This window comes from Aquila chrysaetos, chromosome 5 (assembly GCF_900496995.4).
Source record: "Aquila chrysaetos chrysaetos chromosome 5, bAquChr1.4, whole genome shotgun sequence".
Classification (NCBI taxonomy): Eukaryota; Metazoa; Chordata; class Aves; order Accipitriformes; family Accipitridae; genus Aquila; species Aquila chrysaetos.
The window spans coordinates 62,816,165-62,834,857 of NC_044008.1; the positions used below are offsets into that span (position 1 = coordinate 62,816,165).

At 44.2% G+C, this 18,693-nt stretch overlaps 1 protein-coding gene across 1 annotated transcript; it reads right to left on the reverse strand.

Moving 5' to 3' along the window:
* Positions 1-1,430: 1,430 nt before the first annotated feature.
* Positions 1,431-16,624, reverse strand: LOC115342244 (myosin heavy chain, skeletal muscle, adult-like). The gene is made up of 37 exons (XM_030016289.2): positions 16,487-16,624; positions 16,237-16,393; positions 14,584-14,611; positions 14,374-14,485; positions 14,188-14,280; positions 13,994-14,057; positions 13,803-13,901; positions 13,593-13,696; positions 13,355-13,493; positions 12,566-12,684; positions 12,299-12,448; positions 11,313-11,483; positions 10,654-10,963; positions 10,433-10,500; positions 10,083-10,170; positions 9,871-9,988; positions 9,410-9,533; positions 9,190-9,326; positions 8,830-9,085; positions 7,811-8,053; positions 7,403-7,579; positions 7,172-7,317; positions 6,994-7,084; positions 6,515-6,904; positions 6,236-6,362; positions 5,938-6,056; positions 5,288-5,484; positions 4,692-4,875; positions 4,440-4,605; positions 4,143-4,267; positions 3,674-3,982; positions 3,370-3,573; positions 2,975-3,100; positions 2,710-2,880; positions 2,519-2,623; positions 2,280-2,375; positions 1,431-1,668 (listed from the first exon to the last, which is right to left on the reverse strand). Exons 1-37 carry the CDS (start codon positions 16,595-16,597, stop codon positions 1,513-1,515), a joined length of 5,580 nt encoding a protein of 1,859 aa, XP_029872149.2. The 5' UTR covers positions 16,598-16,624; the 3' UTR covers positions 1,431-1,512.
* Between the last annotated feature and the right edge of the window lie 2,069 nt (positions 16,625-18,693).

The window sequence follows — 18,693 nt, forward strand, 5'->3', positions numbered from 1 at the left end:
AACGGAGGCTATCAACAGGGAAATATGTTCTCTGTCCAAACACAAGACACCACAAAACCCAGAGCTCCTGCAGATGCTTGCCTGCACATTTTCATTTTCTGTTGGCTTTCCTGGGCATTGCAAGATATTGTTAGGCCTGGGGTCTTTTTTTTTTTTTTTTGCACAAGTGCCCCTTTTCTCTGTTAAATGAGCAAAAGTCAAGCAGTGCACCTAAAAGTAATGTAGATAGATGCTGGATGGAAGGATACCTTTCTTCCTGATGAGAGCGAGCAGAGAATCAGTGTTGTCACACTGGATGCTGTTGTGCAAGTTTGCATTTTTTAAAGGATTCTCAACCTGTAAAGGAAGGGTTATTTAAGGCAACTCTCAGTTCAGCAGATCAGAGTCACTGTTGCCTCAGCCTGCCATGCCATCTCCATTCCTATCTGTCATGCCCTTCTAGGCCCAGTGCTCAGTGCAGGAGCTAGCTCCTGATTCAAACACCAGCACATGCATGGCAGAGCTGAAAAGAGATACACTGTCAAAAATATTCAACATCAACACATACTCTGGCCTCCACTTCATAATGTGCTTCTTGTTTTCCCTTCATTGCCATCTGCTTTTCAGTCGTCATTTCTTTCTGACTTGTATCTAGTTCAGTTAGCATTCATCTCTCACCTGGAGCTCCTTCAGTCTTTTTGGTTTCTGAGAAAATCTTCCAGGTTGTCTGGTCTTCCAGAAAATAAGGCACAGAAGTTACCTCAAAGCACAGAGCTGTTGGTGCTGTCAAAAATACCAGCTTAGGAAGGTATCTCTGCATATGTTTTTCTTTTAACATACCATGACACTGTCCATATGTCTTTCATCCAGAAGCAACACATAATGCATAAGAATAAACCAGATGAGACGCCCGATAGAGCACATGAGAGTTCACAGCTGTACATGCCCAGCGTGCCTCTGCTGTTCAGATCAGGGTCTGAATGAAGGAAAAATTTGCCAATACTCTCCATTCTCTTCCTGCCCTCCAAAAAAATATTGTTATGATGTGGCCCTCTGAAGTGCCCAGCAGCACGATGAAATTCTAGAGCCAAGAGGTGTAGCTGAAGGGAGTAGTAGCCAGATTGGGGGGAGAAAAATACAATAACTCTGGGGTATCAGTGAAGCACCTAAACATTGCTCTGTCTGTTGTAAATTGGTTCTCTTCCATGCCCTTTCCCTAGCAAGAAAAATACATTATTACTTACACTTTTAACTGATTGTGTGAAATAAAAGCATATGCTACACATCAGACACCTAATGGACCCAAGCTACATATTCAGCAATAGCCAAAGTTTAATGGGATCCCATAGCTAAACAGGGAGACAAAAATAGCAAAAGAGAGAGACTGAGAAGAAGCTACTCATGTTCTGTATGCAAGGGACTCTATGGTCTTTCTTCTCTAGACACAATTACAAAGACACATTGCAGAAGAAAGTGACTGAGAGGTTCACATTTTGTGCATCCCTCAGGTCACTTTGCTGCCCCATGACATCCTCACTCTTCCTCTTCTATCTTCTTGCCATGAAACTCCCGGCTCTTTGCTCGCAGCTTGTTGACCTGCGACTCTGCAATGTCAGCCCGCTCCTCAGCTTCTTCCAGCTCGTGCTGGATCTTGCGGAACTTGGAGATATTGACATTGGACAGCTCCTCCTGTGCGGAGAGAGGGAGTCGGTGGTGAGGAGCCCAGGGCAGGGGTGTCACTCCTCCTGCACCCTGGCCTTGCAGGGCTGTGGCTCTTCCACCCCACTCCCACCACTGCTTACACGTAAGCCTCACACAGACCTCCTCATCCCCCCTTATTCAGGACCCCACTGTGACAAGCTTCACCAGTACTATGTCACTCTTGAGGAGCAATTTTGTCACTCGGATTTGTCATTTGTGTACTTATTCTCCCACTACTTGCTGCCCAGCTATCACTGCGACTTATTAGGTTGAGAAAGACCCTGAAGCCTTCTGCTGTTGATTACTAGCAGAGATTCATGAACTTCAGTTAACTTCAGTCAGTGGATGTAGCCCCTGGGTTTGTTTAGTCTGACGTCCTGTATAAAACAGGCTGCAGAATTTCCCTCAGTTCATCACTGACTGCTGCAGGGTGCCCAGAACTCAGCAAGGCCTCATGACACGACAGTAAAATGGTGTGGCCAAGACTGTTGTATCTTGGGAGATTCTTTCATGCCCCTTTCCTGCTATTCATACTCATCTCAATGAGCGTGCTGCCCCAATGGAAGGTGGCTCCTGCCCATTCTTCGAGCAATACTTACAGCCTCCTCAGCTTGTCTCTTGTAGGATTTCACCTTCATTTGCAGCTTGTCCACCAGATCCTGCAGCCTGAGAATATTCTTACGGTCTTCCTCAGACTAGAGTGGTTGGCAAGCAGGAAAGAGAATGAATTGTTGGTTCTGCATCATGTGAGGTTAACAATGCCCCTTGGGGATGGTGTGCACAAAATCTGACTTGCTGTGAGAAAACCCTGTCAGCCCAAGGAGGCCTCCTGCCTTACCTGGTAGGTCAGCTCCTTCACCCTCCTCTCGTACTTGCGCACGCCCTTCACGGCTTCAGCGCTGCGCTTCTGCTCAGCATCAACCTCCCCTTCCAGCTCCCGCACCTGCAATGAGCACCCCATCTTTGGAGCTTCCCTGGTGGCTACTTACGTGACGTGCTCACTCAGGCACAAATAAAAGCCCTACGCACTCTGGCCTCCAGCTTCTGGATTTGCTTCTTGCCTCCCTTCAGGGCCAACTGCTCGGCTTCATCCAGACGGTGCTGCAGGTCCTTCACCGTCTGGTCCAGGTTCTTCTTCATCCTCTCCAGGTGGGCGCTGGTGTCCTGCTCCTTCTTCAGCTCTTCTGCCATCATGGCCGCCTGATGAGAGCAAAAGGTCAAAGCCATTTTCAGGCTGGAGATGTTCTGGGGGGAAGGCACATATCTTAAGCAGTGAAAGGAGCCCCCAGCTCACATCTGTGATGGCCTTCTTGGCCTTCTCTTCAGCATTGCGGGCTTCCTGGATCGTGTCCTCCATTTCACCCTGAATTTGGGCAATGTCGGTTTCCAGCTTCTTCTTGGTGTTGATCAGGCTGGTGTTCTGTGCAACAGGAAAGACATGATTTGAACTTTTAGACCTCATGCCTCCACATCAAGAGCTAAAAGTGTGAGTATTGTTTATGAAAGTCTTTAATGCAAGAGTCCTCTTTAGAGCCGTAGCAGCAAACCAGACATGAGTGGCTGGCCGGATTGGCCATATTACAGCGTAGCACTTCAAGTGTTTACATCGTAATCACTTGCAAGATGCATAGCCATCGCATTCTGTGTTGGCCCTTGTTAATGGGATTAGTTTCCAGCAGCATGCCTGACCTGGGTATGGAGGAGCTGCACACGTTCAGTGGCATCCAGAAGCTCCTGCTCAGCCACTTTCCTCGACCGCTCCGTCTGCTCCAGGGCTGCCCGTAGCTCCTCAACTTCAGCCTGCAACAGGTTTGCTCTGCGCTCCACCATGGCCACCTGCTCCTTCAGGTCCTCCTGTGTCCTGAGAGCATCGTCCAAGTGTATCTGGGTATCCTGTAAAAGAGGCAAGAGAATTTGCAAGGTGGCAGTGTGTGCTTGGGTGCCAAAACTGTCAGCGAAGGCTCTTCTCTTTCTGTAGCTTTGCTGAACAGACCTTGAGCACTGCCTGTGTGTTTCTCAGGTTCTTTTGTGCCTCTGCAGCCACGCGGTTGGCATGGCTCAGCTGGATCTCCATTTCATTCAGGTCCCCCTCCATCTTCTTCTTCAGACGCAAGGCTTCATTCCTGCTCCTGATCTCAGCATCCAGGCTGCTCTGTAAGGACTCCACGACTCGAAGGTGGTTTCTCTTCATCTGGTCGATCTCCTCATCTTTCTCGGCTATCTTCCTGTCAATCTCAGACTTCACCTGGTTGAGTTCAAGCTGGAGGCGCAGGATCTTCCCCTCTTCATGTTCCAGGGAGGCCTGGACAAGTCAGCAGGAACAGTGACTTAAACTACTGCTTCCTTTCTACGTAATCTCTTATACAGTACTTCACAAAATCTAGGCTTGCTTTCCTGCCATCTCTGCAGATAAATACTCCCATACTTTCAGTCTGGACACCATTTATTAGCACTGTGTATACCTCAGCTTCCTCCAGGGAGGCTTGGAGTTCAGATTTCTCCTGCTCTATCTGCTTCTTGACTTTCTCCAGCTCATGAATCGCCTTTCCTCCCTCGGCAATCTGCTCCGTGAGGTCGGCAATCTCCTCTGTGGGAACAAAGACCAACAGCATGGTCAGGCACAGAGCAGAATGCAAAGGGCCCTGCCACACCGAGGTGACAGGCAGCTTTGCCAACCTGCAGGCACAGACCCATACGGAAAGGTGGTAGTGGTGGGATAGCGAGAAAGCCCAGCCAGGAGCAGAGGGCCAGGGACTTACGCTGCAAGTTCTTGTTCTCACGCTTCAGGGTCTCCAGGTGGTCCAAGGACTCCTCATAGGCATTCTTCATCTTAAACAGCTCCGTGCTGAGAGACCGAGACTCCTTCTGGGAGGCTTCCAGCTCAGCCTGCGTTTCCTCATACTTCTGCTTCCATTCTGCCAGGATCTGAAGAGAAACAGGACCTCAGTGTGGATGTGGCAATCAGGAGGGGATGCTCTGCTCAGGAACCCCAGGCCCGGAGCCCAAAAGACCTTGTCAAAGTTCTTCTGCCTCTTATCCAGAGCTGCGCAGGCAGCATTTGATCGCTCCACATCAATCATCAGGTCCTCCACTTCATTCTGCAGCCTCTGCTTTGTCTTTTCCAGGGAGGCACATTTGGCATTTACACCTTCGACATGTTCCTCTGCATCCTGCAGGCGCTGTGCCAGCTTCTTCCTGGGAGGAGATAAGCACAGGTCTGGGTTAGAGCTTAGAGGGGAGCCAATTTTGCACTGTTCATGAGAGGGCAGCTCGCCACTTTGGGGGCTTTGAGCCTAGCGTTTTTCACAGTGTTTTTTCTGTTCCAAGATTGCATGCAGCCTAAAGGGTCTATCACTTCTGTGTCCTACCACCTACTGAGTATTCAGCCTGTCTTAGCCTTTCTAGCCCTAAAGGCTACAGTTGTCCTTCCAATCTGCACTTTTTCCACAGCATGCTTTTCCTCTCCCTCCCCCTCTCCCCTCTACCACAAAGACAGTATATCCCTGCCTTCGTACTACCCTTGTCCTAACCCACTCTCAGAGACTCCGGTTTCCCTTGACAGTCTCAGTCTTCTCCAGCCAATCGACATCCCACATTCCTCACATACTTGGCTTCCTCTAGCTCCTCCGTGCGCTGAATAGCATCCGTCTCGTATTTGGTTCTCCACTGGGCCACTTCGCTGTTGGCCTTGGACAGGGCACGCTGCAGCTCCCCCTTGGCTTCCTGCTCCTCCTCATATTGTTCCCGGAGCAAGTCACAGTCGTGCCGAGCAGACTGCAAGGCGTGGGCCAGGGCGTTCTTGGCCTGTGGGGACATTGGAACTGGTAACCTCAATACTTGTCTTGAGATGCCTCTTGACAGTAAAATTAGAATGAAACTCTAACTAGGCAAATGCAAAGCTGGGAGCTGATGAAGCCTTCGTCAATGTATTCTGGAGGATCAGGATGTGTTAGTGACAGGTGCTCTGGGGACAGTACTCTGCTGTTCCTGTGAATGTTTTGACGTATGTGTCTGAATCCTGTCTTAGAGAGTATCGTCAGTATCTCATGAAAGCCTTGTGGATGACTTCCTCTAGCATGACAATCATTACGTTTCCTTCCCTCTCTAGCTTATGAGTGGGGATATGTGCATTACTGGTGTTCCCTCCAGTACTACATGTGTTTGGGGAAAGATTGTTGAACCAATCTTGGATCAGACAGGATTCTCCGGACGCTTTTAGGGATGATGTAGGTTGTGGACAGTAGGGTACTTCCAGACCTTTATTTCTTCCTCTAGATGTCTCTTGAGTTCCTCAATCTGTTGGGTAAATCCTTGCTTGCCCCTAGACAGCTGAGAAATCAGAGCATCTTTTTCCTCCACCTGGCGTGAATATTCACCTGGGAAGGGTAAAGTGAAAAAAGGTAACAGGACTACTACTAATATGACAGTTTCTGCCTGTAAACCCGTGTAGTCAGGAGTGGCCTGGAGAGGTTATACCAGTTGTCACTTTGCACCCTCTGGTATGCCCATGTCATGCAGATCCTCCTATTACCCCTCAGGAAAGAAGATGTCTCACCTGATTCTGTCTGCAGACGAGCTCTTTGAGTATTGAGGTCATTGATCATGCGCTGATTCTGCTCCTCCTTAGTTTTAATCTCACTCAGCTGATCCTCCAGAGTGCGGCACATCTTCTCCAGGTTTGCCTAGATAGCAAACACAAGGAAGGAAAGGAGATGAACACCTGCACTCTGCCTTTTTCTCACAGCAGGGATTTTTTTTATGAGAATGTGGCTGGTAGGCATAGCCTGTGTGCCATACCTTGGCCCTGTGAGCATGTTCTACTGCAACTCTATACCTTGGCTTTGGAGACAGACTCCATGTTACTGGCCAAGTCGTCAATCTCCATCTTCAGCTCACTCTTCTCCTTCTCCAGCTTCTGCTTCACTCGTTGCAGGTTGTCGATCTGCTCCCCAAGCTCAGCTGTGCTGTCCGCGTGCTTCTTCCGCAGGGCGGCAGCTGTGGCTTCGTGCTGCAGCGTGGCCTCTTCGAGGTCACGGCGCATCTTCTGAAATTCTGCCTCACGCTTCTTGTTCATCTCAATCTGAGCTGTGGTAGCCCCTCCTGCTTCTTCCAGGCGCTCGCTGATCTCCTCTAGCTCCCTCGAGAGGTCAGCACGATGCTTCTCTGCTTTTGCCCGAGAGGTTCGCTCTGCCTCAATTTCCTCCTCCAGTTCCTCAATACGAGCCTGGGGAACATTAGGGGACCCTTCACACCCATGCCCTCCTCCTACCTGACCTGAGACTGGGTGAGAGAGGGGAAGGAACAAAGACTTGCCTGCAGCTCCTTGATCTTCTTCTGTAATTGCATGCCCAGGGCTTGCTCATCCTCAATTTTGCTCTGGATCTGGCTGATTTCAAAGTCTTTCCTTTGGGCAAAGCAAACCATGTCAGAGCTCAAAGGAAAAAGACAAGTGCACCAGCCCAGCACTCAGGTGCCCCACAGCCCCACTTACTTCTTCAGCTTCTCATCCAGCTGCTGCTTATCATTTTCCAAATCCATTATGCTGTCGTGGGCCAGCTTCAGGTCTCCTTCGAGTTTCCTCTTAGCTCTCTCAAGGTCCATGCGCAGTTTCTTCTCTTGCTCCAGGGACCCTTCCAGCTAAAATAAGCAAGACCATTAGTGCTCCGTCAGCCAGGTTTAACTCCATACCTGTCCTGTTCTTGAGGTACGCCTGTGTGCTTACGTCGTCCACTTGCTGCTCCAGCTTGGTTTTAGCTTTGGTCAGCGTATTGACTTTGTCCTCTTCTACCTGCAGGTCATCCAGTGTCTGCTGATGGGCCTCTTGGAGGGCTTTCTTCTCTTTTGTCAGCTTGGCAATGGTCTCGTCCAGGGCTGCCATCTCCTCTATGAGGTTTTTCACCTGTTGATTGTAAGAAAGTGCCAAAAGTCTGTGTAGAAGACTTGACTGCTCAGTGCAGTGACCTTTTCACTTTGCAGTGCTCAGCCAGGAGCTTGTTTTTCATTTGGGCTGCCTAGCCGCCCCGCTGTGATGCTCCTGGCATGTTCCAAACCTAGCTTTGTTCTGAGGATACCAGGCTGATGTGGGAGGCATCTGTCCCTTCACCCTTTATGTGACCCCCTGTGTGCGTACCTTGTTTTCAGTGGCATGCTTTTCCTTCTCCACTTTGGCCAGTGTTAACTCGAGGTCATCAATATCTTTCTTCAGCTCTGAACATTCATCCTCCAGTTTTCTCTTCTTGGCTGTCAGCTCGGCATTAATTTCCTCCTCATCTTCAGCCCTTTCAGTCACCTCCTTAATTTTGGCTTCCAGCTGGATTTTGGTTTTGATGAGCTGGTCACATCTTTCCTCAGCATCAGCCAAGCTATCTGCCTCCTGGTGAGGAGACACAAATTTTTATGAGTTGTAATGTTTTGAAGTTTCTCTGCTCTGTCTTTTGTATCGCTGAGTGGGCATGTATTAAAATGGGGGCTGAACCTGGCCTTCCACTCCAGCAACTGGAAGATCTTGCCCGGTGTCTACCGGGAAAGCTTGTCATCTGGAATCAACATTGATTCCAGATTTTTTGTGTCTCTAAAAATGCCTCACAGAGGCGGTAGCTTTTTCTTTTTAATTCACTCATCATGAACCTCATAATATTTGGGGAGTAAAGCCTTTGTGAGAATAATTTAGTGGAGCAAGCGGTGTTTTGTTTGGTGTGAAGAAACTGCCTTTTCCTAACTGAGTCTGAATGGAAACTATCCGTGTTTCTGAAAGTAATCAAGGCCGCCTAGTATTGCTGGATGTAGGAAAAGTGGGTCCTTCTCAGGTTTGCCTTTACTCTGTTAGACAGATACACTGCTTTGAAAGGTGAGTAGATGGAGATACTTCCCTTCCAGTTCAGAGCTCTCTGCTGTGGATTACATGTTGGCTAGTGTTACATGGCTCTTTCCTCAGACAGCAGGAATGCTGAGTCTCATGTGGGGCTGCCATGAGCCTCACCATGCCCCTGCCAGTGCCTGTTTACTCAATGTTAGAGTGCCTTAGAGTGTGTGATTTAGACTGTTTTCTACTGCACGGTAGTCAGCTTCCTGCAAGTCTCTGCTTAGGGTAAGAAGCATTCTGACTGCGTAATATTCTTTTTCCAGGGACAAATGAATGGTGATACTCACTGCCTGGACTTGGAGCTGCAGGTCATTTTTCTCCTGCAGTAAGGTCACCATTTTCTCCTCTAGCTCCTTCCTCTTTGCCTCAGACTTCGCAAGCTCCTCCTTGATTTTCTCAAACTCTTGTTTCATGTTGGCCATCTCCTTCTCAGATTCTGCACTCTTCAGCAAGGGCTTGATCTTAAAGAACAGCTTCATCCACGGCCAGTGCTTGACATTCATGAACGCACGAACATTATACTGGATACAGAAAATGGCATCCCTGAAATAAAATTCACATGGCTATTGCGTACTTTGTGTTGAATGAATTTAGACTCCGTTAGCCAAGACCCATGCGAACATGATACATGGGTGAGAAATGCCTACCTCCTCTCCACCATTCTCTGATATTCCACTCTCATCAGGAAGCCCCTGCACCTGGCTTGTGTCCTGGTCATAATCTCTGCTAGTTTCTCATCTCTCATCTCCTCCAGCAGACCTACCAGCCCAGCTTTGAAGAACACCTTAAGAAACAGAACATTGTAGCACATGATCCTCAGTGCATTAACAGAGGCACACAGTGTTTGAACGCAGGACTTGTTCCTACCTTGGTGTGACCAAATCTGTACTGGGTGTGGTCTACATCAATGGACGCAAGAAGCTTCTCTGAAGCCTTCTTGCTGTCCATGAATTGACCTTCTGGAATAGCACTTATATTAAGTACTCTGTATCTGTAGGAGAAAGCAGAACATGAAGAAATCCACATTACTGGAACCACCAGTGCAACTGAACACCACAGGCTTCTCAGCAACAGCTGACTGTCTGACCGAGTAATGTCATGTATTAGAGACAGTCCATTCTTTCAAGACAGTGTCAGTGAAGATTTCATACTGTTACCTCAGAGTCCAAGGGAGTCCTGATCATCAACATAAAATCAATCAATAACTCACAATAAAACATGTCTATGTTACTACATAGGTCCTTTTTGAAATATAATGTTTCAAGTTTCTTCAGGTACTCAGGCTATACAGTTTGTTCTGAATGGGGAGAAAGATGGAGCACTCTTACCTTTGTTTGAAGTCAGCATACAGGACTCTGCTGGGGAATCCTTTCCTGCAAATTCTGATCCCTTCCAGCACACCATTGCATCGCAGCTGATGCAGCACCAGCTCATGCTCCATGGCACCTAACAGATACCACCATTAGTGACTACCCTATTGTCTGATACTTGGGAGAAGAGCTTTTGTGGCTTGAGTTTTCCTCCTATTGGGTCTCCTTACCAGGTGTTTTAGTTTCATTTGGGATGATGCATCGTACAAAATGGGGGTGAGTGCTGCGTAGATTTGTCATCAGCTTGTTTAAATTCTCCTGTGAGATTACAAGGTCAAGTTTAGATTAAAGTTTGTAAGCACTGCACAGCTATATATGATGTACATATAAAAACTGAATCTTTCAGTGTCTTGACCTATCAGAAATGCATGTGTATGATGGTGTAAACCTGCTTCAACAAATACAAATCGGAGTCTGCTTAGGGAATTACACGGCTGTTTTTTCTCACAGCAATTCTACACAACTCCTATGTTATTTCACTGGGTATTTTTAATAATGAGGTAGTGAATTCTGCCCTTACCCGGAAAAGAGCTGAGACAGTCTGGAAAGAAGAACCCTTCTTCTTGCCACCCTTTTTGCCACCAGCCTCTGCAAATGGAAGAAAAGAAAAAAATATTAAAATATGGATATTGCATATTGGAGACTACAGAACACAAAACAACTTTAAATGTTTAATGTTTACTGCTTTAATTCTGTGTCAGCATTGTCCCACACTCAAAATACAATTTTCACAGAGCTGACCTGCTTCTGCTCCACCATAGTTGGCAAAGAGTAAGGCCAGTGTCTTCACAGATGATTTCTGGTACAACCCAATGACAGTTTCATTCAGGGGGTCTTTGTTCTTCTCCAGCCAGCCAGTGATGTTGTAGTCTACTGTGCCAGCATAGTGTATCACGGAGAAGTGGGCCTCAGTCTTGCCTTTGGTAGGCTTGGGCTTCTGGAAGTTGCTGGACTTGCCCAGGTGCTGGTCATAGAGCTTGTTCTTGAAAGAGGTGTCAGTTGCCTTGGGGAACATGCACTCCTCTTCCAGGATGGAGAAGATGCCCATGGGCTGGGAAACATTACAACATACAAGAGGGTGAAACAGATTCCTTGGTTGGAAAGATGCTAGTGTTAGGACAGAAAGCTGTGAAACAAATCAGAAGATAAAGTTGCTTCTGTTCTTTTCTGGACAACATGTCACAGAAAATTAACTGAGGTTCACCATTTTTCATCCTTGGTGTTTCACCTTTACTTGTGGAACCACTTTTAACCATTGCTGGTAACATTACAAATTACGGAAACACAGAGCACTGTAATAACTGAAATTTATCATTTTAATCCGGACATAAACAAATTCTTTATGTATCCCTCAATAACTAGACAATTCCAACATTAATGCACCTGAACTGGAAGGATACCTTCTCAATCAGCTCAATGCAGGCAGCCAGGTCCATCCCAAAGTCAATGAATGTCCATTCAATTCCTTCCTTCTTGTACTCCTCCTGCTCCAGCACGAACATGTGGTGGTTGAAGAATTGTTGCAGTTTCTCATTGGTGAAGTTGATACACAGCTGCTCAAAGCTATTGAACTGCCAAATGTAAAAAAGATGCAATGTTTTCAAGGTTCAGCTATCACCAGAAGGCTTTTCCCTGTGTAGTTCTGACCCTTCACGTGTCTCTTCAGACAAATACAAGGCCCCTTCCCTGTCTGTTCTCCCAGAAATACTTCCATGGGACTGTACTTGCATTCTGAAGAGAGAGAAGACCTCTAATTCATTGTAATGTAGTGATTTGTTTGTTTGTTTGTTATCATTCCATATAATATGGATACTGTAATTATGATAATTATCCCTTATCCCTTTGGAATCCTTTAATTCTAAAGAAAATTTAGTAAACAACTTCAGCACAATTTCTCTTATTAGAACAAATTTATTTCTAGACTCTGGGTCTCCCAACACCCTAATCATGAAGACTGCCTCAATTTGCTACTCAAATATTTTTCTGTTCTTAAGAGAGTGGTTCTAGATATTTCCATGCACTGGTATGGAAGCTTTTGGGGTTCTTTCAACAACAGCATGAGCATTTCCTAACCTTTCAATAATTTCCACCAACAGCATGATCATTTCTAATCTCTTTCAATGTTTTCCACACCTTTGGCGCATATAACTTTGTCACAGATTTCTTCCTTCTTTCTTTTAACTAAGCTTAATATTCTTGCATGCTATGGTATTAGTTTCTTTCCTGTTAAGATCTAACTGTTGAAAAGGCCAATCTCTTCAATAGTGAGATCTCTTGATGACTGTATTTTTTACAAACAATCTGACTCTTCATGCAAGAAGTCTTAGAATTTTCTTAACACCCATTGTCCCTTCCATGAAGCTGTTGTGAAATCCTTGTTCCTTACATGAAAGATCTCAAAGCCGGCAATGTCCAGGACACCAATGAAGTACTGTCTGGGTTGCTTGGTATCCAGCTGTTGGTTGATGCGAACAACCATCCACAAGAACATCCTCTCATAGACAGCTTTTGCCAGAGCACCTACAGCATTGTGCACCTAAAGCAAAGGGGAAATACAGAAAAGTTACTGCACAGAGAAATTTTAAGGAATTTTAACTGTCTGAAGAGAAATTCTGAGGTATAACTATGTATTCATAGTAACCAATTATTTTACCTGTTCCACAGTTTGACCTTTGGTCACAAATTCATTCCCAACTTTGACTCGAGGACAACACATGGCTTTGAGTAGGTCAGCTGAGTTCAGACCCATTAGGTAGGCAGCCTTGTCAGCAACTGGAAGACAAGAGAGAAAAAGAAAAAACTGGTCGTTGGACAAGGACTGGAAATTGATCGATGGCTGTCTCAGAAATGACACCACTATTCAAAATTCTTGACTGCAAATCTTTGAATCTAGTATCACAACAAGTATATTGAATACAGGAAACCTTTGAAAGCCAATATTAGTATTTTTTTGCAAGTAGTTATCAGTAAGAAACCTTTCCTTTAGTATTTTAACTAAATTCATAAACTGAAGCAATGCTTTTAATAACTTTCACTTTAAAAATACATGAAGATTAAAACTTGGCATCTTAGTCAAGATCTAAGAAAGCTCTTATATTTAAATAGGCCACGGTCTGCACTGCCAATAGCAGAAGTATGTGCATGCCAGAAATTATTCTAGAGTCTATGTATGAAACTAGGGAAGCTTTCTCTTCAAAAGAGTTTGTCAAAACCCTCTGCATGCTAAATGGAAAAATACATGGAACTAGCCCATCAAAAAGCTAACTGCAGGGGTACCATTCAGTAAGATAGGCCAGGGATCAGAGAATCAGCTTCACAGCTTCATGGACACTAAAAGAAACATTATTTAGTTTTCACTTTATTAAGCTATAGCATTTGTGCTGTCTAAAAAAATGTATTTCCCAAAACTGATTTCTTTATTAGAAGGTCAGTTGCTAAGAACCTTCTGTGCCATCTGGCTCTGCCTGCTCCTCTCGTTGTTTCTGCTTGAATTTCAGGTTCCCGTAGTGCATGACAGCCCCTGTCAGCTTGTAGATGGCAGTCTTCTCATCAGCGGTGAAGCCCAGGATGTCAATGGCACTCTGCAGTTGAAACAATGAATTCAAATACGTGTCCTTAGTAGGTCACCTATATTACCTTCAAGACATGTACAGTAGGTACCTTTTTCCTGTGTTACTTACATCTGTAGCCATGAGCTCCTCCTGGTCATTGATACTGGGAACACTGACCTCACCTTGACTCACATAGTGGTAATCATAAGGGTTGGTGGTAATGAGGAGCATGTCTGAAAGCAGGAAGAGGCAAGGCACAGGCTTAGTTTTGCCAACCAGGTAATAGAGGGAACTGTTGCTCAGTGGTCATCCTCAAAAAGACATAATGATCCCTCCTACCAATTAGCTCCGGCTTCCTGTTGGATGTGATTTGATAAAATATGTGGTAGCTTCTTTCTGCCTTGAGCTGGAAAGTGACTCTGGACTTCTCCAGCAGATCTGTCAAGGAAGGTAGAAAGAGTTAGGCACAGGAAGGCACATTGAGGTGGGTCTTTAGGAAGGAATGGGATCAGGCCAGGAGAGTCTCTTACAAGTTTCAATGTCAGCAGAAGCCAGTTTGCCTGTAGCTCCAAAGTGGATTCTGATGAATTTGCCCTGTTAAGGAGAAGCAGCAGCATTTCAGCCTGGATGGGTTCCTTTGACATCTCCTTTCTGTGGAATACTGCTAGGGCCGTCACTTATTTTGTAATGAGAGGGAGAGATTTCGTCCAAAGCCACAACTTACAAAGCGTGAGGAGTTGTCATTCCTCACGGTCTTGGCATTTCCAAAGGCCTCCAGCAGTGGGTTGGCGCTGATGATTTGATCCTCAAGCGTTCCCTGCAGGATGATCATTATTGCAGGTTTTCATTTGCAAAAATCATGTCAGGAACAGAGGAAAGCTTTAATTCAAGACAGTATCTATTAATTTACCCGCATTTTGCCTGACTGCTCTTCCTTCTTCTTCTCCCCACTCGCTGCAATTGTTGCAAAGTACTGGATCACACGCTTTGTGTTCACAGTCTTCCCTGCACCGGATTCTCCGCTGTCAAACCAAAGACAGAAGCAGAGAGCGTGTGGTCAGGCAGGAGGTCCCCTGGCACGGGGCAGCCCCGCGGGGACCCGAGCAGGGAGTGTACATACGTGATCAGGATCGACTGGTTCTCGCGATCTGTGAAAAGACAGAAAGAGTTTTCTTATTGCTCCTTAATTGCAGAGAAATAAAAATCTATGAGATAAACTAACTGTGAACTGAAGCTTTGTTAAAGTGCAAGCAGACTAGATAGCCAATTCCCACTTAAAATGCCCTGGAAACATGTCACTTAACCCCTTTCAAGATTTTTTTAAGTTCCCCCAATAAAAAAATAAAGTCTTATTTGGATATGGATGTAAGATAAAATATATTAGGTTTTTAAAAATATGATTCTCCTTAAATCGAGACCAATATTTCTGCGTATAAGAAAGAACCAAAACCAAATATTACTTTGTAATGTCAGTATGATTAAAGTGACTAAAACAATGTAAAATGAATTGACACTTTCTGGGGACTCAAGAGCCTTCTGAGATCAGACCATAGTCCCTCCTGAGTTCAAGGATTTTTTGAGCCAGGCATAGTATCATTGTATGCAATGGTTTGGTTAGACTTTGCATGAATTCATCTCCTTACTTTAGTCATTGAAATAGACCTCTAGGACATATGATTTTCTTTAATATAGAATATCCAGGACTTAAGTATCTTGTATGCAATTTGTCATTCCCTTTGCTTTTTAAAAAAATGTTTCAACTGACAATTGCTTTGATGCTTCCTAGCTGTTCAAATGTTAGACAGAAGGAAAGAATTAATTCTGATTCTGCTTTCTATACAACCCTTGATTTCTATACAACTCTTGATTTTACAAATTTCTGTCATATATCCCCTCAGTTTTCTATTCTCTGTAATCAAAGTGTCTTTATCTACTTAATTGTTATTCATACTGAATTTATTTCATGCCTATGAATATTGTTTTGTCTGTCGGTGAACATTTCCAGGTCCACTATCTCCTTTTTTAACATAAGAAAACTAGAACTGACTGCATTATTCAAGATGTCAATGTTCCACTTTTTAACTGAATATGATATCATGGAACTATTGCCCTTTTTAATCTCTCTTTTTTTTTTCCCCCCAAGTAATTACTAAAGTTCATTTTGTTTTCTTCTGCCCTAATGAGCACTGGGCCAAAATTTCTGTATCATTATTCATTGTAAGTCTGAGATCTTCCTCCTGAGATCTAATTCTTGAGAAGTAACAGCCATTTCTTAGCTAACCGTTCTGCCAATCTTCCATTTTCCATTGCATCTCCTGCCTTTTAGGCTCTCCCTCCTTCATCTGACAACCTCTTATCATTTGCAGTTCTAAGACGGTAAAAAAGCACTGATAGTGCACTTATTTGGATTTGGAACTTCAATTTACAGTGATTCTTTCTTACTTTCTGATATGGATATCATGTTAGTAATGTTTGATTCCATGCTTTTTGTTAAGATAGAGCACCAACACTTCTGTAGCACTGCTAATTCTGCTTTCCATCAGACTCTTTACTCCACAGTTACAAAACCTAATTTCTAGACTTCCCTCTACAGCATTCCCAGTGTGCTTTCTGTGCTATTTATCTCATTTAAAGATGGGTATTCTAGTTTACTCAGATGACATAAATGATGTAAACATGACTCCATATATTCAAAGATAATCTGCAAAGAAAAGGAAGATTTTTCCTGGATTGCATGCTGCAATATCATTTGAAGGGAAATCAAGCAACTCACCATTTAACATGAACTGATAGGCATTGTCAGAGATGGAGAAGATGTGTGGAGGGGCCTCCTGGCGCTTCTTGCCTCGGTAGGCCAACACCACCTCCGGGTTGTACACCGGCAGCCACTTGTAGGGGTTGACAGTGACGCAGAAGAGACCCGAGTAGGTCTGCGAGGAAGGGAGACAGCACGTTGGCTTCCACTTAGCCTGGCAGAGCAGTTCCTCCTAGCTACCCAGAGGAGGACTGCTGCTGCTACTTACGTAGATCATCCAGGCTGCATAACGCTCTTTGAGGTTGTACAGCACAGCAGGTTCGTGGAGGTGGGTCATCATGGCCATGTCCTCGACTTTATCGTACTTGGGAGGGTTCATGGGGAAGATTTGATCTTCCTTCACAGTTAGGGTCTGCCAAGGAAAAGAGACTGATTTATGTCAGCTAAGAGCCCAGAGTGGGAATCAAATTATGTTCTCAAGCCTTGCATTTTCCTCACCTCTCCACCTTCAGTCTGGACAGTGACCTTCCCTGATTCCCTGCTCTGGATTGTCCCTTTCACAAAGGATTCTTTAGGATGGGCCACAAAGACGGATGACTTGGCATCGAAAGGCTTGTTCTGGGCCTCGATTCTCTCCTTTTCTGACTTTCGGAGGTAAACAGCTGCCTCTCCAAAGACAGCCATCTCAGAGTCTGGAGAAGTCATGTCTGCACTTTACTGAAGAGACGTCAGCAGAAGACTCTGAGTGGGAGAGAAGACATTTTCTATCAGTTAGACAATAGTTTTCTGTGCCAGTGATGAAATTTCTTACAGTTGCTATCTTTCCAGTCATTTTCAATAACACCTTTTGAAAGGTAGTTTTGATTTGAACACGTAAGTACTTACATCCCACTTGAGAATGAGACAGCATTCTAAATAATTTTAGTCTTCTAAGTATGAACAGAGTTTTTAATATTGATTACAATTTTTCAATATTATCATACTGGTGGGTGTTTTGCAATTTTACTATTGGTATACTGAAGAACTAAACCTAAAGCAAATCTCTCTCTTCTGTTGCCCTTAACTATCAGCAATGAGTCTCCAAGAAGTCCTTCCATTGCCCAAGATCTGTGGAAAATGAATTTACTTACTTTCACACTTTATACATCTTATCAGGCTCAGTCCAATCTTTTCTGCAGTGAGTATGAATACAAAAAATGGGGCATGAATATAGTAAAATTACCTCAATGTAATTGAACTAACAGTTAATAACTTACTGTGTTGCCTGTCATCACATCAGAGATGCTAAGTCAGTCACTAGTGTATTAACAAGTTGGTAACTTTCTTCTTATGTTCCATAGTATTCCAGAGATAAATTTTAAGTTAGAAATAAAAAGATGTCATAGAAATGAGATTGAAAATTCCAGCTATCAGAACCAAGCCCACCCTTCTGGTTATCAGAAGCAATCAGAATGCAATGAGATATGCAAGATAAAGAGAAATTGCTCAGTCTCTGCAATTCTACAGAACCCATACACTTACCTTGAAACTTTCAGTGAGAGCAAGGAAAATAGTCCCAACGAGATTTTATAGAATCTGGTATGCAGATGCTCTGGATTCTTCCTCTTTCTTCGGTCAAAGCATTTTTGGCCAACCTTCTTTGGCAAAGCATTGTTTGGCAGACTTACCTAAAGACATAATTGTCCTTTGATTTGACTAGATATAATTAGAATTTTTTTATATCTTACCAACTATGTGGCTATAGCTACTATAAATAATTTGACAAGACAATTAAGGAGGGAATCTCGGTCAGTTAAGGCACTTAGAGAACTTGGATGCAGGACTTATGGATTATGCTGACATATTCTGGGTCACTTTCTGATCCATCCAAGATAGATTGGTACACAGTGCTGCAACAATTTAAACTATACAATGCAGGTGGCAGCATTTATCTTCTTCACATGATGTTGTTAGGTTTATAAAGAAATACTTGAAAAATAACTGTATACCAAAATCTACAATTCATTGTGACTAAAACCAAGGTGTTTTTCTTGAAAATAGCAAACCAGAAACCTAATGTAGCTCAGATTCCTGCAGGGACTATATATCAGCTCTTGAAATGCTCATGTACAGAGTGCTTGAGATGATTTCCAGGGTCCTGAGATAAAAACAGTTGCTGATGGATATAAAGATAATATAAAGATAAATATAAAGGTACATTATATTTAAAAGATATTAAATTTCCCAGAAAGGTGAGGTTTCTAAAGACATTCTGCATGTCCCTAATAATGAACAAGGAGTTGGAAATTGTTGTGGTATCTACTATATAACATATAAGAAAAAAAGGTACCTTCTGATTTTAACAGCTAAAAATTACAGCATCCCCATGTCTGTAAAAAAGGAAGTGTTTTCAGTTGAGCAAAAAGGTGAAATTCCTGATTTACAGAGTTCAGCCAGAGGAAATATATAACAACTCTTACCTGAGCTGCTTTAAGT

Excerpts from the sequence above, each read along its gene's own strand:
- LOC115342244 (XM_030016289.2), bottom strand. The coding sequence starts at position 16,597 with ATGAACCCTCCCAAGTACGATAAAGTCGAGGACATGGCCATGATGACC. Across the intron at positions 13,494-13,592 it reads AGGAGCTCATGGCTACAGAT|AGTGCCATTGACATCCTGGG; the intron begins GTAAGTAACACA and ends TTTCAACTGCAG. Across the intron at positions 3,101-3,369 it reads TGCAGCTCCTCCATACCCAG|AACACCAGCCTGATCAACAC; the intron begins GTCAGGCATGCT and ends CCTGTTGCACAG.